The following is a 25,432-nucleotide window of genomic DNA, read 5'->3' on the forward strand; positions in this document are numbered from 1 at the left end:
ATTGTTGTTGGGGCATTTCGTGCACTGGATGAGGTACATGACATGTTGCCATAGGCATGTAGGACCCAATCCACTTCTTCGGTGTAGTGTCCTTGTTTGGTGAAGGTGGTTTTAAGTGTGTTAAGGTGTGTATCTTGGACATAAGAACATAAGAAAGGCCGTACCGGGTCAGACCAAAGGTCCATCTAGCCCAGTATCCTGTCTACCAACAGTGGCCAATGCCAGGTGCCCCAGAGGGAGTGAACCTAACAGGCAATGATCAAGTGATCTCTCTCCTGCCACCCATCTCCACCCTCTGACAGACAGAGGCTAGGGACACCATTCCTTACCCGTCCTGGCTAATAGCCATTAATGGACTTAACCACCATGAATTTATCCAGTTCTCTTTTAAACTCTGTTATAGTCCTAGCCTTCACAACCTCCTCAGGTAAGGAGTTCCACAAGTTGACTGTGCACTGCGTGAAGAAGAACTTCCTTTTATTTATTTTAAACCTGCTGCCTATTAATTTCATTTGATGACCCCTAGTTCTTGTATTATGGGAATAAGTAAATAACTTTTCCTTATCCACTTTCTCCACATCACTCATGATTTTATATACCTCTATCATATCCCCCCCTTAGTCTCCTCTTTTCCAAGCTGAAGAGTCCTAGCCTCTTTAATCTCTCCTCATATGGGACCCGTTCCAAACCCTTAATCATTTTAATTGCCCTTTTCTGAACCTTTTCTAGTGCCTGTATATCTTTTTTGAGATGAGGAGACCACATCGGTACGCAGTAGTCGAGATGAGGGCGTACCATCGATTTATATAAGGGCAATAATATATTCTCAGTCTTATTCTCTATCCCCTTTTTAATGATTCCTAACATCCTGTTTGCTTTTTTGACCGCCTCTGCACACTGCGTGGACATTTTCAGAGAACTATCCACGATGACTCCAAGATCTTTTTTCTGACTTGTAGCTAAATTAGCCCCCATCATATTGTATGTATAGTTGGGGTTATTTTTTCCAATGTGCATTACTTTACATTTATCCACATTAAATTTCATTTGCCATTTTGTTGCCCAATCACTTAGTTTTGTGAGATCTTTTTGAAGTTCTTCACAGTCTGCTTTGGTCTTAACTATCTTTAGCAGTTTAGTATCATCACCTCACTGTTTACCCCTTTCTCCAGATCATTTACGAATAAGTTGAATAGGATCTGTCCAAGGACTGACCCTTGGGGAACACCACTAGTTACCCCTCTCCATTCTGAGAATTTACCATTAATTCCTACCCTTTGTTCCCTGTCTTTTAACCAGTTCTCAATCCATGAAAGGACCTTCCCTTTTATCCCATGGCAGCTTAATTTACATAAGAGCCTTTGGTGAGGGACCTTGTCAAAGGCTTTCTGGAAATCTAAGTACACTATGTCCACTGGATCCCCCTTGTCCACATGTTTGTTGACCCCTTCAAAGAATTCTAATAGATTAGTAAGACACGATTTCCCTTTACAGAAACCATGTTGACTATTGCTCAACAGTTTGTTTTTCTATGTGTCGGACAACTTTATTCTTAACTATTGTTTCGACTAATTTGCCTGGTACAGACATTAGACTTACCCATCTGTAATTGCCGGGATCACCTCTAGAGCCCTTTTTAAATATTGGCGTTACATTAGCTAACTTCCAGTCATTGGGTACAGAAGCTGATTTAAAGGACAGGTTACAAACCTTAGTTAACAGTTCCGCAACTTCACATTTGAGTTCTTTCAGAACTCTTGGGTGAATGCCATCTGGTCCCGGTGACTTGTTAATGTTAAGTTTATCAATTAATTCCAAAACCTCCTCTCGTGACACTTCAATCCGTGACAGTTCCTCAGATTTGTCACCTACAAAAGCCAGCTCAGGTTTGGGAATCTCCCTAACATCCTCAGCCGTGAAGACTGAAGCAAAGAATCCTTTTAGTTTCTCCGCAATGACTTTATCGTCTTTAAGCGCTCCTTTTGTATCTTGATCATCAAGGGGCCCCACTGGTTGTTTAGCAGGCTTCCTGCTTCTGATGTACTTAAAAAACATTTTGTTATTACCTTTGGAGTTTTTGGCTAGCCATTCTTCAAACTCCTCTTTGGCTTTTCTTATTACATTCTTGCACTTAATTTGGCACTGTTTATGCTCCTTTCTATTTGCCTCACTAGGATTTGACTTCCACTTTTTAAAGGAAGTCTTTTTATCTCTCATTGCTTCTTTTACATGGTTGTTAAGCCACGGTGGCTCTTTTTTAGTTCTTTTACTGTGTTTCTTAATTTGGGGTATACATTGAAGTTGGGCCTCTATTATGGCGTCTTTAAAAAGCGCCCATGCAGCTTGCAGGGATTTCACTTTAGTCACTGTACTTTTTAACTTCTGTTTAACTAACCCCCTCATTTTTGCATAGTTCCCCCTTTTGAAATTAAATGCCACAGTGTTGGGCTGTTGAGATGTTCTTCCCACCACAGGGATGTTGAATGCTATTGTATTATGGTCACTATTTCCAAGCAGTCCTGCTATAGTTACCTCTTGGACCAGCTCCTGCGCTCCACTCAGGACTAAATCTAGAGTTGCCTCTCCCCTTGTGGGTTCCCGTACCAGCTGCTCCATGAAGCAGTCATTTAAAGTATCGAGAAATTTTATCTCTGCATTTCGTCCTGAAGTGAAATGTTCCCAGTCAATATGGGGATAATTGAAATCCCCCACTATTATTGAGTTCTTAATTTTGATAGCCTCTCTAATTTCCCTTAGCATTTCATCATCACTATCACTGTCCTGGTCAGGTGGTCGATAATAGATCCCTAATGTTATATTCTTATTAGAGCATGAAATTTCTATCCATAGAGATTCTATGGAACATGCGGATTTGCTTAAGATTTTTACTTCATTTGATTGTACATTTTCTTTCACATATAGTGCCACTCCCCCCCCCCCCCCCCCCCGCCGCACGACCTGTTCTGTCCTTCCAACATATTTTGTACCCTGGAATGATTGTGTCCCATTGATTGCTCTCAGTCCACCAGGTTTCTGTGATGCCTATTATATCAATATCCTCCTTTATCACAAGGCACTCTAGTTCACCCATCTTATTATTTAGACTTCTAGCATTTGTGTACAAGCACTTTCAAAACTTGTCACTGTTTATTTGTCTGCCCTTTTCTGATGTGTCAGATTCTTTTTTATGTGAATGTTTCTCATCTGATCTGGCCCCTACTTTATCCTCTTCCATCCTCTGCTCCTGACTATAACCTGGAGATTCTCTATCATTAGACTCTCCCCTAAGAGAAGTCTCTCTCCGATCCACATGCTCCTCTGCAGCAGTCGGCTTTCCCCCATCTCCTAGTTTAAAAACTGCTCTACAACCTTTTTAATGTTTAGTGCCAGCAGTCTGGTTCCACTTTGGTTTGGACTTTTTCCTTGGAGCATATTCTGTGCTATCTGAGTGCCTGGCTTTCTTGGTGTGTCTGATGTGGTTACTGGATCTGTTGAGGTAAGTGTAGTGATTCGTGGGTTTCTTATACATAGTTGTCTGTACAGTTTCATTGTTGAATCTGATTGTTCATGTGGGAGTGTTTTAGAGAGAGTTTGATGGATGGGTGGTAGTTATTGAAGTTGTGGTTGAAATCTGAGTAGTCTGTCCAGAGGATGAAAACATTGATGTATCATTGGTTTTGTGGTGTATTTTTTCAGAAATTTTCCCCCAAGGTGGCCCATGAAGAGGTTGGCATATTGAGAACTAACACAGCTCTAACAACGCTGCAAACAAAACCGATGTATTATATTCCAGCTTGCTATAAAATAACATTTTGCCGTTAGATACAGGGGGTCAGATATTCAGAAGGGCTTCCTTCATGTATATCAGGTCACCCTGACTATGTTGTCTCTGTTTATCACTGCACCAGAGTGCTGGACTTCACTGAAGAGATTTACTATCCTAGTACACATTCAGTAAACCCATTGTTTTTTCCACACAGTGCAGGAAGGCTATTCTTTTATGTACTGTATCAAGAATTGGGTACATAACGCACTTCAGTCTGTTTCCTTAATCTTCACAAATAAACTTTAGTTTCATTGTTGATTGCATTGTTCAATACAAAAACATGCATTGCCTTGTGAAGATTAATAAAACAGACTATTATTGAAGTGAAAATCATTTATGCATATTAGTTGTTTCTACTTTCAGCTTTCCGACTGTTATCAAGATTGTTGTATGCACTGTGAAAGCTGAGCTTGTTCAAATGTTTTAGCACCTTGGTAATCTTAAAATAAATAAAATGGTATTTTACTAAATGGATGGGTTAGAGACTTATATGAATTCTGTGGCATGCTATGGTGAATCTGACATTCCCTTTTCCTGATAGTCTTTCCATTGAAACTGAAGTGCAGAATTACTTATTTATCATTTGTACATAGTGCCACGTGTGCATGGTTTAAAGCCCTGATCATTGCCAAGAATCTTATCTAGGGGTCCAATCCTGCAAACATGTACATACATCACTTTACTCATCTGAATAATTCCTTTTAAGCAAAGTTCCATTGAGACAACCAGTACAATTACTCACAGAAATGTTTGCAAGATCAGACCAATAGTGAGATAAAACATGATATCACGGAGGGAAATAGTGTACCTAGCAAGAGGATGAATGAGGGAGGGAGGTTTAAAAATAAATAGGGTTGTAAGTTCTTGTAGAACTGTATCTTGTATCTTCTGAATGTGTCAGTTTTTCATGTGTTTTAAATTTTTCACCTTACTGGAAAATAGTCTCACTTGCACTTGTGTGTTGTCTCTTACCTCAGATTCCTGAGGGCTTTCCCCGCATTCATTCTGGGATAACCAGCCTTTTCCTTCCTTCCCCTTTCTAACTGGGACAGGGAGGGGAAGCATATATCCTTTTGCCTGGGTAAAGGTAATAGTCTGATATAAAGCTTGATACCAACACCTGTGTGGTAGTGTTCTGAGTAGCCATTACCACCACCTTTTTTAAAAGTAGATTGAACAAAGTACTAAGAAATATACTGTAGGGAGAAATCCTGCATTGGCAAGGAGAGGAACAGAATGAACTACTGGGCCTTTTTTGTTCTCTGACTTCTATGTTTCCCTTATTCTTTCTTCACCCCAGAACAAACCCTGTGACACATTAGGCCAGGATTGAGTCAGCTAATACTCTTCCCTAGCTGAGATCTCTTGTGCATATTTACAGAATAACTTTTACATAAAAAATACGCATTTTATTATTGCATAATGATTTCTTTGGTTTTTATGCCAAGATAGTTGATTAAAAGCATAAGCTTTTAGAACAGATGTAGTCTTATTAAAAACATATTTTACTATTTGTCAATCCACAACATCATATGACTGAAAACTTTGGGCATTTGACAACAGTAATTTTTGTGTTTGCAATAAGTAGGACAATGGTATGTAAATTAATTATAAATATACACTGTAAAATTTTATTTCCAAAATACAGTTAAAAGATCATGAGCAATTTCATAATTTTGATCTGAGTTTAAGAAAAGACATTTGGTTTTCTCTTCTGGTTGTAGTGGAACGTAGTACTTGGCAGATTTTTTAAAGGGTTTGGAAGTGTAATTCTCTTGAGGCTTTCTGCCAAGTTTTTTTAGTGTCTAAGGTGATTCATGCATCATGGGATAATGCACATGGATTGTGGTGAAATTCATGGTTTTAAAAGTAAAGTGTGGAAGTCAACAGAAAAATAGTATTTTGCAGTACCCGAAGATTTCAACTTTATATCTGAAATTAAATGGTGATTCTTTATTTTCTGTAATTCAAATACTGTCAGACAAAAATTACAACTTGGAGAAAATGATACTCGTACTACTACCTGAAGTAAACACAATTCCTGTTGGCATTTATAGCCCGATCTCTCCCACTAGGGAAAATTAATTCTGGGAGGTATGTCTATAATGTGTGTGGGGTTTTTAAAGCCTCAAACATGATAAGGATGGGAATCTAATAAAGAAATGTTGAACAATCCAGTATTGGAGGCTTAAAGTAATTACTCCTGAGGGAATTCTGCGCCACTGATTTCTTTGCTTCCCACAGAAAAATGACTTCTGACAGGGTAACAAAGGGAAGCCACCAGAGTGGTCACGCACCCTCCCCAGCAGCGCAGGTGCACCATTTCGGGCATCCGGAGCAGCTGGCAGGACAGTAAATCACCGTGGCGGGGCACAGGGGACGCTCTGGCTGGTGGCTCCTATCGTACGTTGGGGTCTGCTTCTAGTTCTGGCTGGTCTGGGGAGGATGGGACGAATTCTTCCTCTGCACTGAGCAGCTGGGGCTGGGTCAAACCCACCCCAGAAAGCTCTCCTGGCTGCAGCAAGCTCTGCACAGCTCCACCACTTCCTGCCTCCATTGCTCCTCAGCCGTGGGGGGAAGGGTTACTGTACGGGCACCCTGCAGCCCCCCATAGCCGGAGCCCCCATGCACCCGAATCACCCCCCGCACTTGAACCCCCACCCCGACAAGCCCCACTACCTCCCACACCTGGACCACCCTGATGAGCTCCCTGCACCCACACCCCACTTACCCCCCCACCAAGCCCCACTCCCCCAGCACCCGAACGCCTGCTGCTGAACCCCAACCACCTTTACCTAGATCCCCCTGCAGAAGCCCATTATTCCTGCACCTTGAAACCCCCAATGAGCAGAATTTGTAGAATTTTGCAGAATTTTAAAATATTATGCACAGAATTTTTATTTTTTGGCACAGAATTCACTCAGGAGTAAGTAATACAAAAAGACAGAAGAGGAGCTTAGTGAGATGTGTCATTACCACAATTGCAAATGAGGAAAAAATTAAACATTGTTGGAAGAACATTAGACTTACAGGATTGGACTCTTAAAGATTTTTAAAAAACAAAAAACAAAAACAGAAAACACACACACAAGTTAGTGTAGCTGTATTCTCAGAGTTTAAATACATTTGCTTCTCAAGAAGTATCGGATACTTCAAAAGAATCTGAACCTAAGACGTGTGAATCATGCCCTTCCTGGCTGGTGAAAGAGAGTCATAAGCAGCTGGTGCCACTCATAACTGAAATAGCCATTTCCTCATTCAGGGAAGTAATCTTCTCTTCCATTTTTTTCCAGAGTACAATAGTCTGACCAACACTGGAGAAACCCACCCTGGATACATCTGTTCTAACTATTGCCCAATTAAAAAAACTTCTGTTCCTGAGCAAGGTTATAGAGAAGTTAGCCCGGGACTAACTACAAGCTCTTCTGATTAAAGGCAATATCCTAGGCCCAGCATAATTTGAATTCAGGTCAGGATGTGGGATTAAAACATCCTTAGTGGCACTGATGGATGATCTCCTGCTGTCAATGGATGGAGGGTAGACATCTGTTCTCATCCTTCTCTTGACCTGTAGATATTGTTGTCTTGTCTGAGAAAGGAGTCAGTAGAAGGCTCTAAAATAGTTTTAAGTCCTTTCATGCCCGAAAAGTAGAAATGGGAGACTGCACCTTTGTCACTAGACCTCTCACTTGTAGAATTCCAGAAGGATCAGTTTTTTTGCTGGTCCTGTTCAACATCTGCACACAGCCACTAGATTAACTGGTAAAATAACATGGACTCAAATGGTAGCAATATGCAGATGATAGAGCTCTAATTATCCTTTACTGTCTGTGACAATGCAATTACTAGCAAGATGGCCCAGTGCTTGGATGAGATCCATTCATGGATGAAGAAGACCTGGTTGAAACTGAGAAAGATGGGGGATATGCTGGTGGGAAGAGGAAGGGACTTTGAGTATTTTTCAGTCATGGTACAGGCTCCTTTGGTTGAAGATAAACACCCATAATTGGTCAGCTCAATCTGTAGTTCGTGAGTGCTTTTAGATTTCTCTTTGATGCTAAGCTCTCTCCTTGCAGCATCCACAAATAGTGTTTCTGGTTGTCCAGGAAACTACATCCCACCCATCCTGGCTGGCAATGACCCGGCCTTGGTTATATATGTTTTTGCCCTTCTCATCTGGATTACAGCAATGCATTATACCTGGGAGTGAAACCATTGGCCCTTGGAACTCCTGCTAGTACAGAATGCTACAATACACTTACTTAGCAAGACAAACTACTGTGAGCACATGTTAACCTATCCTTCAAAGTCTCCATCTGTGTTTAAAAGGCACTTAGTGGCCTGGGCCCAGGATATCTAAAAGATCACTTAAAACTCTGTGCAGGAGACAGATTTGTCATGGCCAGTCCCAGGCTGTGAAATAAACTTCCACCCGAACAGAGGGCCATCACATACCTTGCCACCTTCTGCTCCAAGTGCAGGGTGCACTTCTTTTACCTTGCTCTTTGAAACTTAAACACACAGCAATATACACATTTTTTAAAAAGCAAGAGAAAAGTCTTCCCAAACAAAACTCTCCACAGCGCAAACAGCGCGTATAGTAGTTTGTGTTGTCTGGGTAGTTGGAAGGCTACCCTAAAGGGCACATAGTGAGAGTTTTTCCTCGACAGTGGTACTTAAATGGGAGACACAAACAAGCAAAAAGAAGGGCAGAGAGATGCCAGAAAAAGAGGAAAGAGGAAGAGAAAAGAAATAGAAAATGTGTTAATACACAGTGATGGTTCTTAATTCAGAATCTCCTTCTTCTTTAGGATTTTAGGATTTTATTCATAATTTTCTTTATAGATTAGCTTCATAGTTTGGTTCTGACATCAAAACATGGTCATTTCAAAATTGTCTAAGCATCTTGATATCCTTGATTTGCAATTAGTGTTTCAAAATTAAAATATAACATTCCTCATGGATATGTAGTAATATATTTTCTTTTCCATTGAGATCTTATCTCTACAATTAGAAAAATAAATTCTAACATTCTATTATGAATAATACAAAACATGAGGGCCGTTTCTTCTGCTTAATCTACAGATTGGGGGTCAAATATATCCCATATTTATACCTCTAATACTATTGACTTCATGGTTTGGTTTGTAATTAAACATTCTCCTATTAATAGTAGTAGCTACAACTTCATTTTGATTTTTATTCCCAAGTAAATTTCAATACATCACAAAAAAAGAAGATATTTATACTTTCTGAAAAACAAGCTAATGTTCCCACTTAAATAGGTTTTTATCATACTTTTCTCAGTTATATTACTTTATTAATCATTGATAAATTTTGTATTTCATTGATTGTCATTACATGTGACCTTAAATTCAGATGGTGATCTAAAAATAACTTCCGACTATATGTTAATTTTAATTTTAAAATAACCAGTTTTCAGTAAATGCAGTAATTTGTTTTTCTTGACACAGTGGTACTGATTTGTGAATTCACCAGTTTGGTTTCATTAATACTCTGTAGTAAAGTATAGATTTAAAATAGATAGTTATAGGAAAGAAACTTGCTAATTTTGAACCTCTCTTTTCAGATCATGTTCAAAATGAAGAGAACTATGCACAAGTATTAGATAAATTTGGAAGTAATTTTTTAAGTCGGGATAACCCAGATCTTGGCACTGCTTTTGTTAAATTTTCAACACTTACTAAGGAATTATCAACGCTGCTGAAAAACCTGGTAAGGAGTTTTATATACGTTATTTTTATAAAATGATTCAAAACAAAGTACAATAAAGCACCTTTATTTTCCTGATGATTTGATTAACTATGTAAATATTCATCAGAACGTTGTCTTGTAAACAAATCAGCTAATTTAAAACTGAAATCAGTGTACGTGTACTACAGAAATAACCTCAGTTACACTTCAAAAACAGTTGGAAAGAATAAGATACATATTACATATACTGTATTTGGTTATGGTAATGTCTAGTCAGATGGAATGATGAAAGTGTGAATTGATGCACAATTAAGTGACTGGAAGAATCCTACAGTCCTCTATAATTCCTACGGGGGTCTGTATAGAAATCCTAAAGAAGGCTAGATCTGTCAGAATTTCTGTCTATAAACCTGGCTGTTTAAAATAATAATACTAATGGTTAAAATTTTCTTATTCCAGAAACTAAGTCAATTTGCAAAAAAGTTAAACCACTCACTTCTTTGCTAGCAGGTCCATTTAAAATATAGGTTCTTGGCAGAGAACCACTCACTTCAAAGAAAATCAGAATCCTATCTAACTTCTCTGCAAATCAACATCTCTCATTTGTCTGTCCACGCTGGAAGAAAGACAGGACGCCATGGATGTGGTTTAATTCGACCATAGATTTGTTCACTTATAATATCTGGGGGTGCCCAGCAACAAATTGTACAGTGTGGGGAGGCAGGGGTCAGCTCCTTGCTGATCCAGACAGAGAAGCCCCAAACCCTCTTCCTCAGCTCTCTTAACGGGGGACCAGGAAAAGGAGTGTGGTTGGTTCCCCTCTGACGAGACCTAGGAGCCCAGAGCCCCAAACCCCACTTTTTCAGCTTCAAGAAGGGATGCTCTCCTTCAAACTCTTCTCCAGTTCATTTTATCTGATAACTATCCCTGCACTGGACATCCACCACAAGTTTTATGTCTTAAGTTGTGACACGATAACCTAACCCCCCTACTCCACCCCAACGACTCTGGGGAAGTGCTCTGGGATTAATGGGGCCTCAGGCTGGCTGTGGGGAGGTTAACCACAGCGCCCCCTGACCATGGGGTCATGGGCGGTCGCCCACCCATAAGGCTGGCCCTGCGAACCCCAAAAAGTGATGACCCTCCCCCCATACCATGCGACCCTCATGTCTCCACTGCCCACTGCTCTCCGGCTGCCCAGCTCTGAAGGCAGTGCCCCTGTCAGCAGTAGCGCAGAAGTAAGGGTGGCAATACTGCAACCTCACTACAATAGCCTCGCAACCTCCTCCACAGCCTCTTTTGGGTCAGGACTCCCATGGTTATAACACCATGAAATTTCAGATGTAAATATCTAAAAGCATGGAATTGACAATTTTTAAAAGCCTTTGACTGTGAAATTGACCAAAATGGACCATGAATTTGGAAGAGCCCTATTCATAAGTAACAGGATTCTCTTATAGTTTTGAGAATATGAATAGATCAATATACTTGGTCTTTAGTCTCTGTAGAACTTTCTCTTGCACTCATACACTCTCTTCACTCCCCATTAAAGTCCACAATTAGGATGAGATAACATGGAAGTGTTATCATGCTTGTTTCTTGAAAAGTATTTCTTCCAGTTACTTTGATTCCATTGAACCTGTCTCCCTTTGGTAGTTGTAAACTTGTGTTCAGGAATGCACTATAGCAGACTTCTATAGGATTTCATACACAAAATAAACCTGGGCTTAAAATACTGTTGTTTTATCTATAGAAATGCCTCTAAAAATAGCAGACGGTCGCATTGGATAGAGAGCACTTTCCAACATAATTCTTTCAGAGAAGCTCAATGTAACATTTAGTTAATAAGACGTGTGCATCAAGGGAATGGAATCTTCATCCAGACACTTACTATTCAGTTTAAAAAATGTTTGGAGTGCTGACAAAGTCTGTCTAATGGCATCTAGACTCAAATACTTCCAAGATTCTCCTTTAAATTCAGATCCCTGCAAACTGTAGCAATGTATGCTTTTTCAGAGGTTTTGGGTATTTCCTTATTTTGGTGACTTCCCCTTTGGTTCATGGTCTTTCAAATACTGCAAAATTCAAATACCAGAGGGATTCTGATCACTGGCTCATGTAACATTAGTATATCCCTAAAAGTTGATATATCCCTGGAGACTCTTACTTTTTAAAAAAGGCCAAGTTTTTTATTTAAACATGGAAGCTGCAGGCTGTGGTAACTTGGCAATATAAAAGCTACAAAAGAATCAAGATTTTGAAGGTGGTCAACATTTTTCTGAGTTTGTTATCTGGCGATTTATTATTTAATTAAAATTTGCTCATTTTTGCATGCTGATAATTCTTTCTATATTCACACCTTAGATTCTGGAATTTTGCCAGGGAAGTTTTGCTAAATCTAGAGATAGATACCTTCAAAGTCAAAACAGTGTTAGGGAACATAATAAATGGCAGGATTATTTTGTCTCAAGTAGCTAAATTTAAAGGCACTGATCAACGAAGGGCAGGAAATGAACAAAGGAGGATTGAGGAACTCCAGATGGATCTTTTCAGTCTTTATGGTTGGACAAGATAGTGGAGGAAATTAACACTGAGAAATGATTATAAGACTCAGAACTTCAAAGATATTAGTGCTTTGCAAAAGCTAGAATCAATTAAACTTTACTACAACTCTGATGTTTTGGGAAAATGACACAGCAAAGTTCAATTACTTGCTCAGAGTCACACAACAAATTAATAGCAATCAAGAACAGAAGCCAGGAATTCTTATGCTGTCCACCTCTCTGACCACTACATTCACTACCTCACAAGAAAGAGTATTCATAATTATAAGATATATAATGAATCTGAGACCAAAAATGAAATTTAGCAGGAATGATTTCTAAAGGAAATCTAAATGTGTTATGAAAAAAAAATACTACCAGAGTCAATGAATCAGAAAATGATCCACATGAACTCTCTAATCAAAAGCAATATTGAAAAGTATGCTAGTTAATTAGGTGAATGGAGATATGGGAGAAATAATGGCACAGTTGAAATGTTAGTGGTAAGTGCAAAGCAACACACATCAATAAAACCAGTTTATATATATTTTTCTTATGGATTTTCATGGATTAACATTAGATAGTATCCCTCAGATACTACGATCTGAGAGTCATAGATATTTAGTGAAGATTGACTAAGTGTGCAGCAGCCATCATAAAGGCTAATATGGTATATAGTATGCTAGAGTGCATTAAAAGGGGGTAGAAAATGTAACCATAAGTATTTTAAATCGGTTCTGATTATCACCTTTACATTTGCATATTTAATTTGAAGAGTTGAAGAAAAGGGCAACTAGGATGCTAAGTGATCTGGAGAATTTATGTAAAAGGAGAGATTAGGATGACTTTGGTCAAGATTTTCAGAAGTGAATCGTGATTTTGGATGTTTCAATTTTTGGGTACCCAACTTTTGTAACATCTTAAAAGTCTGATTTTCAGAAAGTCCTGAGTACCACCTTTTATACAGCCTTTAAGGCATTTCAGAATCACTAGGCACTTTTCAAAATATTGTCCTTAGGCCATCTAGTTTGTAGAGCTGGAGGGTAGGAAGTGATGAGAGAGTATACGCAAATGAATTGTTTAGTAAAATTCCAATCCCATATATAAAAATAATGGATAACATGGTGGAATGACTGTTAGGAAATTTGGAAATGATAAACAGGAATGTTTATCGGCATATAACTAATTTCATGTTAATAAAGAACACAATTAAAAGAGTGAGATATTTACATAATGAATATAATATAAGCAGTGTCAAAACTTTTGAGGTACAATGCCCCTAAGAGCACAAATAAGTTTTTTCTTTACAATGTGGGATATTTCCAGGTTATTCAGAGCATTCTAGTTTTTTTTAATTGATATGTTAGGGAAAAAAATAAGGGAAACAAACTGCATAAAAAGGATATATTAAGTAAGCTTCCATTTTTCTGGAGAAACCAGACTATCATAAGAGCTGCCTTGTTATCTGAAGAGCAGACTTCATCTATTTTGCTAGATGTATCAGCCACTGCATTAGAGAAATATAAACTTTTCTCTTTTCTTGTTTCATATTTGGTATTGACAAGGAACTATTCAAAGCAGCCACAAGTAAATTTTTACATCTTCTTAAAATTCCTACAGAAACAAGCAGGTTTTTTTGTCAAAGGGTTTTCCTTTTAGCTTTCTTTCCTTTCTATAATTGGATTGTTCCTTAAATTTGAGAGGCCCTCATAAACCAGCAGGCAATAAAAAAAAATTCAGAACAATTATCTTAGTGTTCAGTGCCAAAAATCTTAACAATGTCTTTACATAGTCCCCAGAATAAAAATATACATATACTTTTTTTTTGAGACAATCATTTTTTATTAAGACATTAGTTATTGTTATTTTCTTCCAAATCCTTTATTGTGTGGAATAAAACCTGGGAACTTTCAGATACAGTAAGATAGTCATCTCAAAATTAAGTGTTTTCATAGACCCTTAGGTTTTCTCTAGTGCTTGGAAGATACTTCCCTGTAGGGAACTTTGTGGTCCATACTTGATACTTGTCAAAACCTCTAGCAAGTTTTTACAAAGATATGTGAACTACAAGACTTGCTAAGCAGCTCTTGTTTTTAATAATATTTTAGTTAGGGAGCTAGTTTTATATAACTGTTCCATTAATATAATTAAATATATTTTTCAGTTTAGAACTTCAGATTTTTTTCTTGTATTTTGACATATTTTTCATAGGACACTGCCAAATAGGACTGTTACATTTTCATAGGTTATATTTTCTGTCAAGTAATATAATCCTGATCTCAATAAAAACTAGAAATCCACCATTGAAATTAACAGTAGTCACAAAAAATGTGGTATAAGTGCCATCTGCTAACCCAACTCTAACAGTTAGCTCACATTGGGTCCCCTGGGAATTGCTGTCATTATGAGTGATGCAGGTGCAGAAACAAGGAAGAAAACTAAAATAATTAAATTTATATATTGGGTAAATAAAGGTAAAAGAAATGATAAAAAAATCAGCATTTATCAAATGATAAAGATAAAAGTCATTAACAAGAAATTTTATTTGTCAAGACATTTAGAATATAAGATTGAATAGAAGATTAAAGAGATATGCAGAGGGGGAAAGAAAGGAGCTGATTAAAATGTTTCTTTCCCTAATTTAAATATATGTGGAAATCCTGCTAATTTAGTTACACAAGTTATTGAGCTCAATACAGGAGTAACTGGATGAAACTGTATGGGTTATGATACACAGGAAGTCAAACTACATTAATTTTTTTCTGGTAAGACTTCTCAGCATGAATTACCTGAGTTGTTTCTATTGAAGTTAATTCTGAAAAATATTCAAAGAATTTGCTAGCTGCTGAATGCTTCTAAATATTTACGTGTATGTTGTTTGCAATCTACAATTCTGAAGAAGTATATCTTAGTATAATAAATAATTTCCAAAGTTGCAAAATGCAATCATAAGCAGTAGCTGTAAAAGTGAAAGTTATGGTTAACTTTGTGGGAAGCAACTTTTCTTTTCTTTTCTTTTCAAAAAAGTCCAGATAACACTGAATCTGATTTCCACCAATGGATCTAATACCATTAAACTTTGAGTTGGAACATTTATGCTGTGTTAGTTATAAAACAATCACTCTTGGAAAAAAGATAGTGAAATACAAGTCTTTCTTGAGGACCAGAAGCATAAAGAGCACTGTTTATATAGCACTTATATAGTACTTTGTATTTTCAAATCACTTTTTCTGAGAGAATAATAAAGAGACTTCTTCAGTCATCTTAAATAATTTGCTGTTTTCTAATCTCTTCTTATTCTTAAGATTTTAGCATATTATATATATATATATATATATATATATATATATATATATATATATATATATATATAGTGAAAACTCACTCCTGTTCAATAGAGTGATAGTAAGTCTGTGCCAGACTGAGAGTAGAATCTAAGTTTCTTCTTCGAGAGATGATCCCTCAGGGTATACATTGTGGGTGCTCATGTATTCAATATGCCTGAGAAGAAAAGATTTTTCACTAGCAGCGACCGTTGGTCTGCACCTGTGTTCTGCACCTTCTCATGCTCCAAACCAATGGCATAAGGGATGGCCTGGACCGACCGCCTCTCCTGTTTCTTTCGATTAGTCGTGGTTTGACAAAATCGCCTGTGTGCGCAAGCTTTACTAGCATTTCTCATTTTTTTCCTCCTCAAACCTGACAGTCTCATGAATTCCAACTCTGTAGACACTTGGAGCTTTCCATGAGACCCATTCTGACCCCAGGCCTTCTGGGTGGCCGAATAGTTTCCTTCCAGCCCTAGTGCTTCTAGCTCCAAATCCTCAGAGGTCAGGCTCACCAACTAGTCCATCCATAGACATGGGGAGGGTAAGGGCAAGCAGCCTCATAAGAGTGGGAGAAATTGCCTCCAAGTCCACGGGGTCTGGTGAGACTCTGTGCACCGGTATGGGTGTGTCAGGAGCTCATAGGGAGCATGGGTCTACACTTTGGGGTACTCAGAGCCAAGGGTGCTCCGAAACCACCTGCACGAGGGGCAGAACTAGCCCATGCATCAGTGAGTTGAGAAGGGAACAATCTCATTTACTGACAGTACTGCACTGCAAAAAGAATGACTTGACAGTATCGATGCTCCCCTGACCAACCCAACTCCTCATTGTCAGCTCCACCCAGAGCCAGGATCCCCTCCGGCTCTACATCCACTAGGTCTGCATGTTCCTTCCTTGAGGACCTGGTGATTTACACCGACCCAGAGTCGCTGATACTATTGGATCTCCTAGTGTCCAATGAGATTTTTACACTAATGACACATTATTTTTACTGGTCCCATCTACCAGTCATGGCATGGACACGGGTACACCATCTGTGTGCTGTTCGCCAGTCCTGTCCACCACCATGGCATCACAAGACAGACAGTACTGTCGGTTCTACTGGTAGAATTGGAGGATTCATGTTTCATATTGGTGCTGAGGCACCAATTTTTCTGACAGTTCCAAGGTACAAGATGCATCCCAACAGGGGTTCCAGTGTCTCCTGGACACCCTCTAACTCCCGCAGGGCACTTTACCAGCCCTGGGACACCCTCCATGGGCATGCCTTCCATATCCATATGATCCCAACCCCTGGCCATACTGGGGCTCTTCAGACCCTCATTTTAGACCTGCTGGCTATGACTCAGAGTGGGAGTTTTGACAGGTTGCTTCTCAAAGAAGAGTCTCATCTCCCCCAGGGGTGTTATGAGGACGACGACCGTCTGGACCAGCCAGTCCCACCTGATCCATCTTTAGCACTTAGTTCCTCATCATCTGATGAGGCAGTGGCACCAGCCTCACCATTGCCACCAGGTGATTATAGGTCATTTCAGATTCCCCTGGAGGAAGTGAATGACCCTACCCACAAACTTCTGGATATACTACGGGCCCTAGTAAGGTGGTGCTTCCAATCAATAATGCCGTTATTTTTTCAGTCACAGAGACCCCCTTGGGACTGTCACCTGAGGTGCTGAAATTACCTCTGAGCCCGTTTTCCCTGCCAGCTTGGGACTCCAGAACACTGCCTTGTTGAGCCAGACACGCTAGCCTGCTGCAACACAGACCCAGGACTGGTCCATGCCCCCAAAGCTGCCTACTTTACTAAAAACTGCTCAGCAGGTTACCTATCTGCAGCACCCAGACACCTAGCTCCCAATGGGATCCAAACCCCAAGTAAATCTGTTTTACTCTGTATAAACCTTATACAGGGTAAACTCATAAATTGTCTGCCCTCTATAACACTGATAGAGAGATATGCACAGCTGTTTGGTCCCCCAGGTATTAATCACTTACTCTGGGTTAATTAATAAACAAAAGTGATTTATTAAGTATAAAAAGTAGGATTTAAGTGTTTTCAAGTAATAACAGACAGAACAAAGTAAGTCACCAAGCAAAATAAAGCCAAAACACGCAAGTCTAAGCCTAATACCTTAAGAAACTGTTTACAGGTAAACCTCACCCTCAGAGATGTGCCAATAAGCTTCTTTCACAGACTAGACTCCTTCCTAGTTTGGGCCCAAGCAATGCAACAGGCTGCACCAGTCTAGGTCTACTTCCTCGAACAAGGATACCAAGAGACTAGATCTCTTTGGTAAAGTTTTTCATCCACCAGTCTGCAATTTTGCGTAGCAAATTATCAGGTCCTGATGTCTAAGTATGATTTTAACTATAACAAATTGTCTGAATTTGCTAACAGGAGGAGCTCAGATCAGTTCCAGGCCATCCTGGATAAAGGGAAATTGATTGCCTGATTATCCTTCCAAGGGTCATTGGACACAGCAGATATGGCTTCGTGTTCCATGGTGACTTCGGTTGTCATGAGATAGGCTTCATGGTTGCACTTCTGGGGCTTCCCAGTGAGGTCGAGGAAATGGTAGAGGATCTTCCCTTTGAGGTCAACAGTCTATTAAGTGTATGAAGTGACTCCTCTATTTACTCACTAAAGGACTCCCTGCAACCCCTCTTCTCCTTGGCGATATACACTCTTGTGCGTTGGAGGAAGTACTCCAAACTTCCTTCTTATAGGTACTATCCTGCTTTTCAGCCCTTTTACCATCAAAGGGCCTATGAGACACCTAGAAGCCACCCCAGAGGGTACAGTGCAGCAGACAGAACACCTCACCACCACTTCATTCCCAGTCCCAGCCTCCAGCCAAATAATCATTTTGACTGGACTCTCAAGAGCTGCCAACCAGTCTCCATGTTGCCGGATCCCCATTACCTTTCAGTGACCGCCTATCCCATTTCTTTCTGATGTGGCAGCATATCATATTGCACAAATGAGTCCTAGATGACAAGCTACACAATAGAATTTATGCCCTTTCCCTCCAAGCCCTCCTCTCCATCTCTCTTTAGAGACCCCTTTCAAGAGAGGATCCTCAGATAGGAGGTGGATTCCCTGATCCAGTTAGGGGCGATAAAGTCTGTGACTCCTCAACACAGAGGAAAGGGCTTCTATTCCAGATACTTCCTCATCCCCCACAAAAATGGAGATTGGAGATCCTGGATCTCAGTTAGTTAAATATCTTCATATGACATTCAAGATTCAGGATGACCATCTTAGCCTCTGTAATACCCTCCCTAAATAAAGACAACTGGTTTGCAGCTCTCGATCTGAAGGACATAGATTTTCATATAACTTTCATTCAGAACACAGGAGCTTCCTGAGCTTCACAGTGGGTCTAGAACATTTTCACAAAGGTACTTTCTGTGGCAACGGTGTACCTGCGTCACCAAAGCAACCCAGTTTTCCCTTACCTCGACAACTGATTGCTCATGGGATGGTCATATCAAGAAGTGCAGATGGCTATCCTTTCCTGGCTTGATTTCCTCTGTGCCTTGGTTCTTCAGGTAAATCTGGAAAAGTCTACTTTAATTCCCACCCATGCCAGTGTCTGTGCTAAATTAACTTTAATTGCTTCTTAAATCAGTGTTTGATGAGCTCAGAAATTGGACTCCTGAATCTCAAAAATGCGGCTGCTCAAATAACTTAATTTCTGCTTTTTATTTACAAATACACAAAAGCCACAATATGGAAATTGGTTTCCCACCTGGACAAATACCTGTTCTGGGTAGTTATATTTGCAGCCTTATAAAGATGATGAACTCTAACACAGTAAAACTTGTTGGATGTTTTCTCACAAATACATCTGCTAGTACAGTTTCTCAGAAACTCTTAAAGTGAGGACCAGAAAATCCTTCTATTATTTAACAACTTTGTTTTGGGGGGAGGGGAGACTGGCTATCTGATTTTGTTTTTCATCCTTCATGAAACTTCCTGGAGAAAAGGCATAGTAGGGAATGGAATCCAGAGAACTGTTAGATATTCAGGAATAGTACAGAGAGTCTTTGATAATAAGTAATGAACAGCTGGAACTTTAGTGTTGCAAAATGGCACGGTGAGGACTCTTGCCTGACAATTTTTTGTGCTTGTTACCCCAAATCTTTGGTGTCTGTGCATGTGGGGAAACATTTACACTTCATGAGTAAATGCTTTGACAGCCAAACACATTCTTTTGTAGTGAGTGTGAAGGACAGGCATTTGCACAGTAGAAGAAGCAAGAAGCATTAGCTTAAGATGCAGACACAGAATCATTGGGTACAGAGAATTACTGACTTAAACGGACATTTTTCTGTGCAAGATTTTTATTGTTGGATTCTTAATGTTTCCAATTCAGTAGTCCTATTAATCTTTTGACATAATTCAAGGAGACAGATGCCTGTTCAGATTTAATTTTATTTTGGTTGACGGGTATATTATTAGGGTCTCTTTTTATGCATCTTCATGTCTGAAGATGGTGTAAAGTTCAGAAAATTCAATGTGCTGGTTTTTATGGGAAATTATAGCAGTAGCTTTGACACACCCCAATGAATTTGATGGTATTCGTGTCATGCTTTCTTGGAGCTGGGAAATGCCCACCTTTACATAGCCCGGAGGTCAGAGGCACTGATTAAGAATGCCTAAATTTGTTCTATTTATGGAAGGGAAGTTGGCTGGTAACTGCTAACTTTGTTTCATATTCAACACTCAGATATTTTCTGATCCCCACATGATCTCCCCCAAGGATAATGGTAAGAGGACTCCATTAAAATAAGAAATTATTTTCCCTCCAAACCCAACTTAACGATGTAACCTTCTAAATTTGAAGACTCTGTGAGCATGTTAGTTCATTACTCAAATATTAATGTTTTGATATGGCTGTTTATCCTGTTAGAAAGGCCTCGTCTACACAGGCTAAAAGATTTATTTTTCAGTTAAATTAATTTGATTGAAAATCCCCCTTAACATTCATGTAGACACATCTTTAAGATAGTTTGAGCAGGTAATGTTATAGCCAAACTGTTAAATATCTGTACAATTTTATTAGACAAAGTTTGTAAAACAGCCAGTAAATAGACTCCGAGTTTAAAAACAGGTGTGCAAATAATTTGTCCAAACATTTATTGTGATTGTATACATCATTGTGGGATTTGTAAATGTGAATGAATGTTTTCTGCATTTAGCAATTTGTGTGCAAGTATAGTATGCACAGTCAAAATAGTACTTGCAATTGGGTACATGTGTCTTAAAAAAAATCTGAGCTGATGGATGACTATTCTGTTCGCAGACTGAAACATATACAGACTATACAATAGAACTTAAAAAATGGTGTCAGATAAAGACAAACTTATGGGTAGTTACGCATAATGGTATTTGTTAAAGAGAATGGGGTAAATATATTTGTATCTTCTAATAACTGCAAATAGTAAGGGCCTCAGTATTGTTTAATAGAAAATATTTTGAGACATTAATTCCATTACTGCTTTGGGGAAGGAATCCCACTTATTGAATAACTAGTCTCACTCCTGTGTGGTCTCCCTTCCAAGTTTTGAACCACCTCCAAGCTACTTAGGAGAGTTGATGCAATTGCAGTTGAAGATGATATGATGGCTGTTCATGATTTTCTTTTAGTGACGTAAGGACAAACTTTTTGTATGGATATGAAAAGCTAGAATGTATGTATTTCATTTTACTGACATATAACTCAAGACCATTGTAAAGAAATTCCTTCCAGGATGCTTGAGTGTATGTCATGTGAATTGCAACCACTTTGAATTCAAGGATAATAATCAGTTCTAATATCTGTGAGTCATAAGAAGGATGGGATTTGAAAGAATGCTGACAAACTGTATTAGATGAAGAAGATATCAATAACTAAACAGTAGCTCATGTTCATGATCCTTCCCCCCCAGGCATATCTTTCAGAGGCTGTGATCATCTCCAGAATCACATTCTAGGATATTGTTTTCAAACTTCCTTAAATTAACAAACATGCCAACTTAAAATACACTTTTTGCTATATTTTGTGGAACTTTCCCTTCAGCCCTGTGGAGCCCAAGTTGGCTAATGACCTTCAGGTCTGAGTTTTGGTTTTATTTTTGTTTTGTTTTTAAAGCAACAATTGATAAGCTAGAATTGCTCCATATCTTTTGTTTGTTGTTTGGTGAACTGTAAGAAAAGCCTTATTGACCCAGAAGCCAGCATATGGGCAGGGATGGTGTCCCTAGCCTCTGTTTGCCAGAAGCTGGGAATGGGCGACGGGATGGATCACTTGATGATTACCTGTTCTGTTCATTCCTTCTGGGGCACCTAGCATTGGCCACTGTCGGACAAGATACTGGGCTAGATGGACCTTTTGGTCTGACCCAGTATGGCTGTTCTTATGTTCTTAAATTGCTCCCCAAGTAATGTTCTATTGCTTGTTAGGGAAACTGAAAATTACCTTGATCTGTTTTCTGGGCCTCCTTCATCTGTGAATTTTAATTTCACTTTTCATGTTTCCCTGAATGTCCATAAGTTTCCTATATTTTTTTAATGCTTCTGTTTCCATCCATGTACATGTTGATTAACTCTTTATGGATCTGAATTTGCTATTAATGTGGAACTTTTTTTTGCCACAGGTTCAGCTACACTAGATAGTGAAATGAAACAAAAATATGTGTGCAGCATATTTGTTTAAATCATGATATTTATAAGTTTCTTTAAACTCAACTAGTGCTTCTTTTTTTTTCTCTTCATTTTCTTAGCTCCAGGGCTTAAGCCACAATGTTATCTTCACTTTGGATTCTCTCTTAAAAGGAGACTTGAAAGGAGTTAAAGGGGTAAGTGTTCAGCGAACCTAGAGTACTTTCAGGGAAACATTTCAGGGTTGCCTAGATTTCTTACTATCCATCCATTCATCCAGATTCTTATGTTGGCACTTATTCTCATCATATCTGCATGGATTCTGCTAAGTATAATTGAAGTTGCATGATTAAAATTCCACTTGGAAAATGTGTGGTTCATATCTGTCTTAAGATCCGTGAGAAAGGAATATTTGAAAAGATTTAAAAGAAAAGACTTAAAAATGCCATTTATGATTTTTGGAATGATATCTTAGTTTTAAACTTACATTTTAAAAGTGTTTATAAACATATTTTAAGTGCATTTTCTGTTTCCTAAGGATCTTAAAAAGCCTTTTGACAAAGCCTGGAAGGATTATGAGACCAAATTGTAAGTATTCTTCATTTTGTTATAATTCATACAAAGAGAGAAAACACTTTACTGTCAGAGAAGGGAAACCTTTTATGTTCTAACCTTGATGATTATGATACTGAGTATATCTGCCATTTATCTTATTTTTGGTAGATGACTCAGTCTTATTTAGCAGGTCACTAACATTCTTGGATTTTCATTCTTGTTCAGAACTGTTCATTGTTACCATTGATGAACCTGTAAAGATGAAGGATTAAGAATGGGTATATTCTCAATGCCATGAACATCACATTAGACATATAAACTTCAGTGTTAATGGAAATTCAAGCTTTTATGTATTCCATTGAAGAGTTATACCTTATGCCTAATATTCCTCTGGAATAAGGAAGAAGACTGAGTTGCTGATCAAGCCATTAATATTCTAGTTGGGACTGTATGTTTTCAGTTGGTATACAGACATACAAACTATACACCATATATATAATATCTAGACACGACAGATACAATAAAACTTCTGTGGACATGTAACACAGGTTTTATAGATTAAAAAAAATCTTAAAACAGCTGCTCACACACTCTAGTCTTAAGCAGTATACAATAGGATAAAATAGTCTGTGTATACAGAAGGAATATTAGTTATAAGAAGTGATGAATAGTCAGAAATGAAAAAGCAAATAAAATAATTACTAAACCATACATTTGCAATATTTTATGTATGTATACTAGTTGTAATGCAAAACTAATTTTAAATAAGTTTACAAGGACAAATCATCTTTAGCTCTGGGACACTTCAGTTCATAATGCCCCTAACTCAATGTGTGGTAGTAGTTTTATTTCTGACCCATCTCTTGGTGCATAATTCAGGCATCTGGGCCCATGATAATCTGTTACAGTGCATTCAAGGGTAGACGTGATGGAAGTGAGTTCTGGATTGGCATTAGATTTTGGAGTGTTATATTAAAAATTCAGTGTCTCTTACTGAGTGTGGCTGTAGACCCTGGGACAAGGTTAAAAGGATGGTTGGATAAGTGATATAATTTTAAAAAATATTATTTTGGATAGATGTCAGCAATGGTGATTTCGTTGACGATAATTAGTGTACACTTCATGTTGGGATTAATAATGTGATTAAGGGACGCTTTATTACTCTGTTTATCTATCTTCTTCCTTATGTTTCTCCTATTCATCACATTATTTGCCTTGCTCTCTATCTATAGTTTATATGTAAGCAGGAAAAAAAAGCGAAAGAAAAGTCAGACCACTAAGAATGATTGATTTTTATTAATGTTAAATACATAATTTTAGCACTGAACACAGATATTTTAATATTCAAGTCTCATTACAAATATTAATCCTTGTAAATTAGTAAATAAATATTCTCATCTTCCAGAGGAATCTAAGGCAAAAGGATTAATGTCCAAGTAAAAAATGGTTTTTACTAAACTGTGTATTCAGTCACATCTGCATATAAAATTACTTTTTATTCCTGCTAGCTCTGGAGAGCTGTGGCTCACTCTTCCATAAATATGTTGAATATTTCTCTGGCCCATATATTTTCAATGGAATAGCTGACTGTATACATTTGCAATTGCTGGGTCAACTCTTACATTCCGTGATACCTATGGAACTCTGCTAAGGCCATTTGGGTTGTGCAGGTGTCACTAAGAGCAGAATTTGGTATATAGAAACTTTTCTGGTGATGCATAAGCCAAACAGAACACAGCTTGTCTATCAGATCCTAAGCTGAGTTTCCAGGGCTGACGGAAAAATTTCTACTTCTTCGAGGAGTGTCCCTGTGGGTGCTCTACTTTGTGTCTTGATGCCCTGCGCTTGTAATCGGAAATCTGTGGTAGCAGTGCCCAGTTGGTGCTCCAAGTGGTTACATAGCGATGTGCAGCCAACTGTCCCTCAGTTCCTTCTCTACTGCCTTTGTCTTGAGTTGGAGCAATCAGCAGCTCCCCCTCTTACCTCATTTAGGATTAACAGAAGATAGTTCATAGTTGTTTCTTGATAGTGTTAGTTTAGCTGTAGTTAGCTACCGTATCCCCTTGCCTTACTATAATTTCTTTTATTTCTTTCATTCAAAAAAACAATATTTTTCCTTTTACCTTTTACCTTCCCTATCTACTCCTGTCTCTCTGTCAGGCAGACAGCTATAGCCTCAAACAGGGTTTATCCCTGCTTTTTTTTTTTTCTTTAAGAGACCAACTCTCTCAGGCATGCCCAGCTGACCTATTTTAAACCCTGCCTGACTTGCAGACTCTCCATACTGGTCTCTGATGGCCACACAGTGTGTCCGCTGCCTCGGCGAGACATACATTACTCAGAAGTGCCCACACTGCAGAAAGCTGACAACCAGGTCAAGAAAAACCAGGGATCTCCAACTTAAGCACCTTGTGATAGAGAAATCCCACAGGCCAGCCTCGGACCCCGAGTCCAGGACACGCACTGGCCAACGGTCGCCAGCGGCAGCCTCTGACAGGGGTTCTGCTTCAACAACGGCTGCCAAGGAGCCTGTTCCAAGAAAGGCTACCAAAAAGTGGTTGCAGACATCCTTGCACCGAGAATCGCCTAAGAGAAAACAATCTGCAACTGAAAAATCTTCCCCGTTACCGACGGCACCAAGATCGCCAGACTGTAAGGCACCGGGAATGTCCAGTACCGAGAGTTCCCGAAGAACTAAAGACCCTAAGTGGGCAAGCTCAAATGGAGTTTCACACAGTAAAGTGAAACCTTCCAGCTCTGCACCCACGGAGCTGAAGAAGACCTCTGCACCAAGCAGTACAATGGCACCACCTGCTGT

At 38.8% G+C, this 25,432-nt stretch overlaps 1 protein-coding gene across 1 annotated transcript in view; it reads left to right on the forward strand.

Moving 5' to 3' along the window:
* The window catches only part of ASAP1 (ArfGAP with SH3 domain, ankyrin repeat and PH domain 1), a 252,092-nt gene that overhangs the window by 94,371 nt on the left and 132,289 nt on the right, over positions 1 to 25,432 (forward strand). Inside the window, exons 4-6 of the mRNA XM_065399859.1 lie at positions 9,417 to 9,562; positions 22,182 to 22,256; positions 22,598 to 22,647. Of these exons, the coding sequence (XP_065255931.1) occupies positions 9,417 to 9,562; positions 22,182 to 22,256; positions 22,598 to 22,647 (271 nt within the window). The remainder of the gene's footprint in view (positions 1 to 9,416; positions 9,563 to 22,181; positions 22,257 to 22,597; positions 22,648 to 25,432) is intronic.

Source organism: Emys orbicularis, chromosome 2 (genome assembly GCF_028017835.1).
Source record: "Emys orbicularis isolate rEmyOrb1 chromosome 2, rEmyOrb1.hap1, whole genome shotgun sequence".
Lineage (NCBI taxonomy): Eukaryota > Metazoa > Chordata > Testudines > Emydidae > Emys > Emys orbicularis.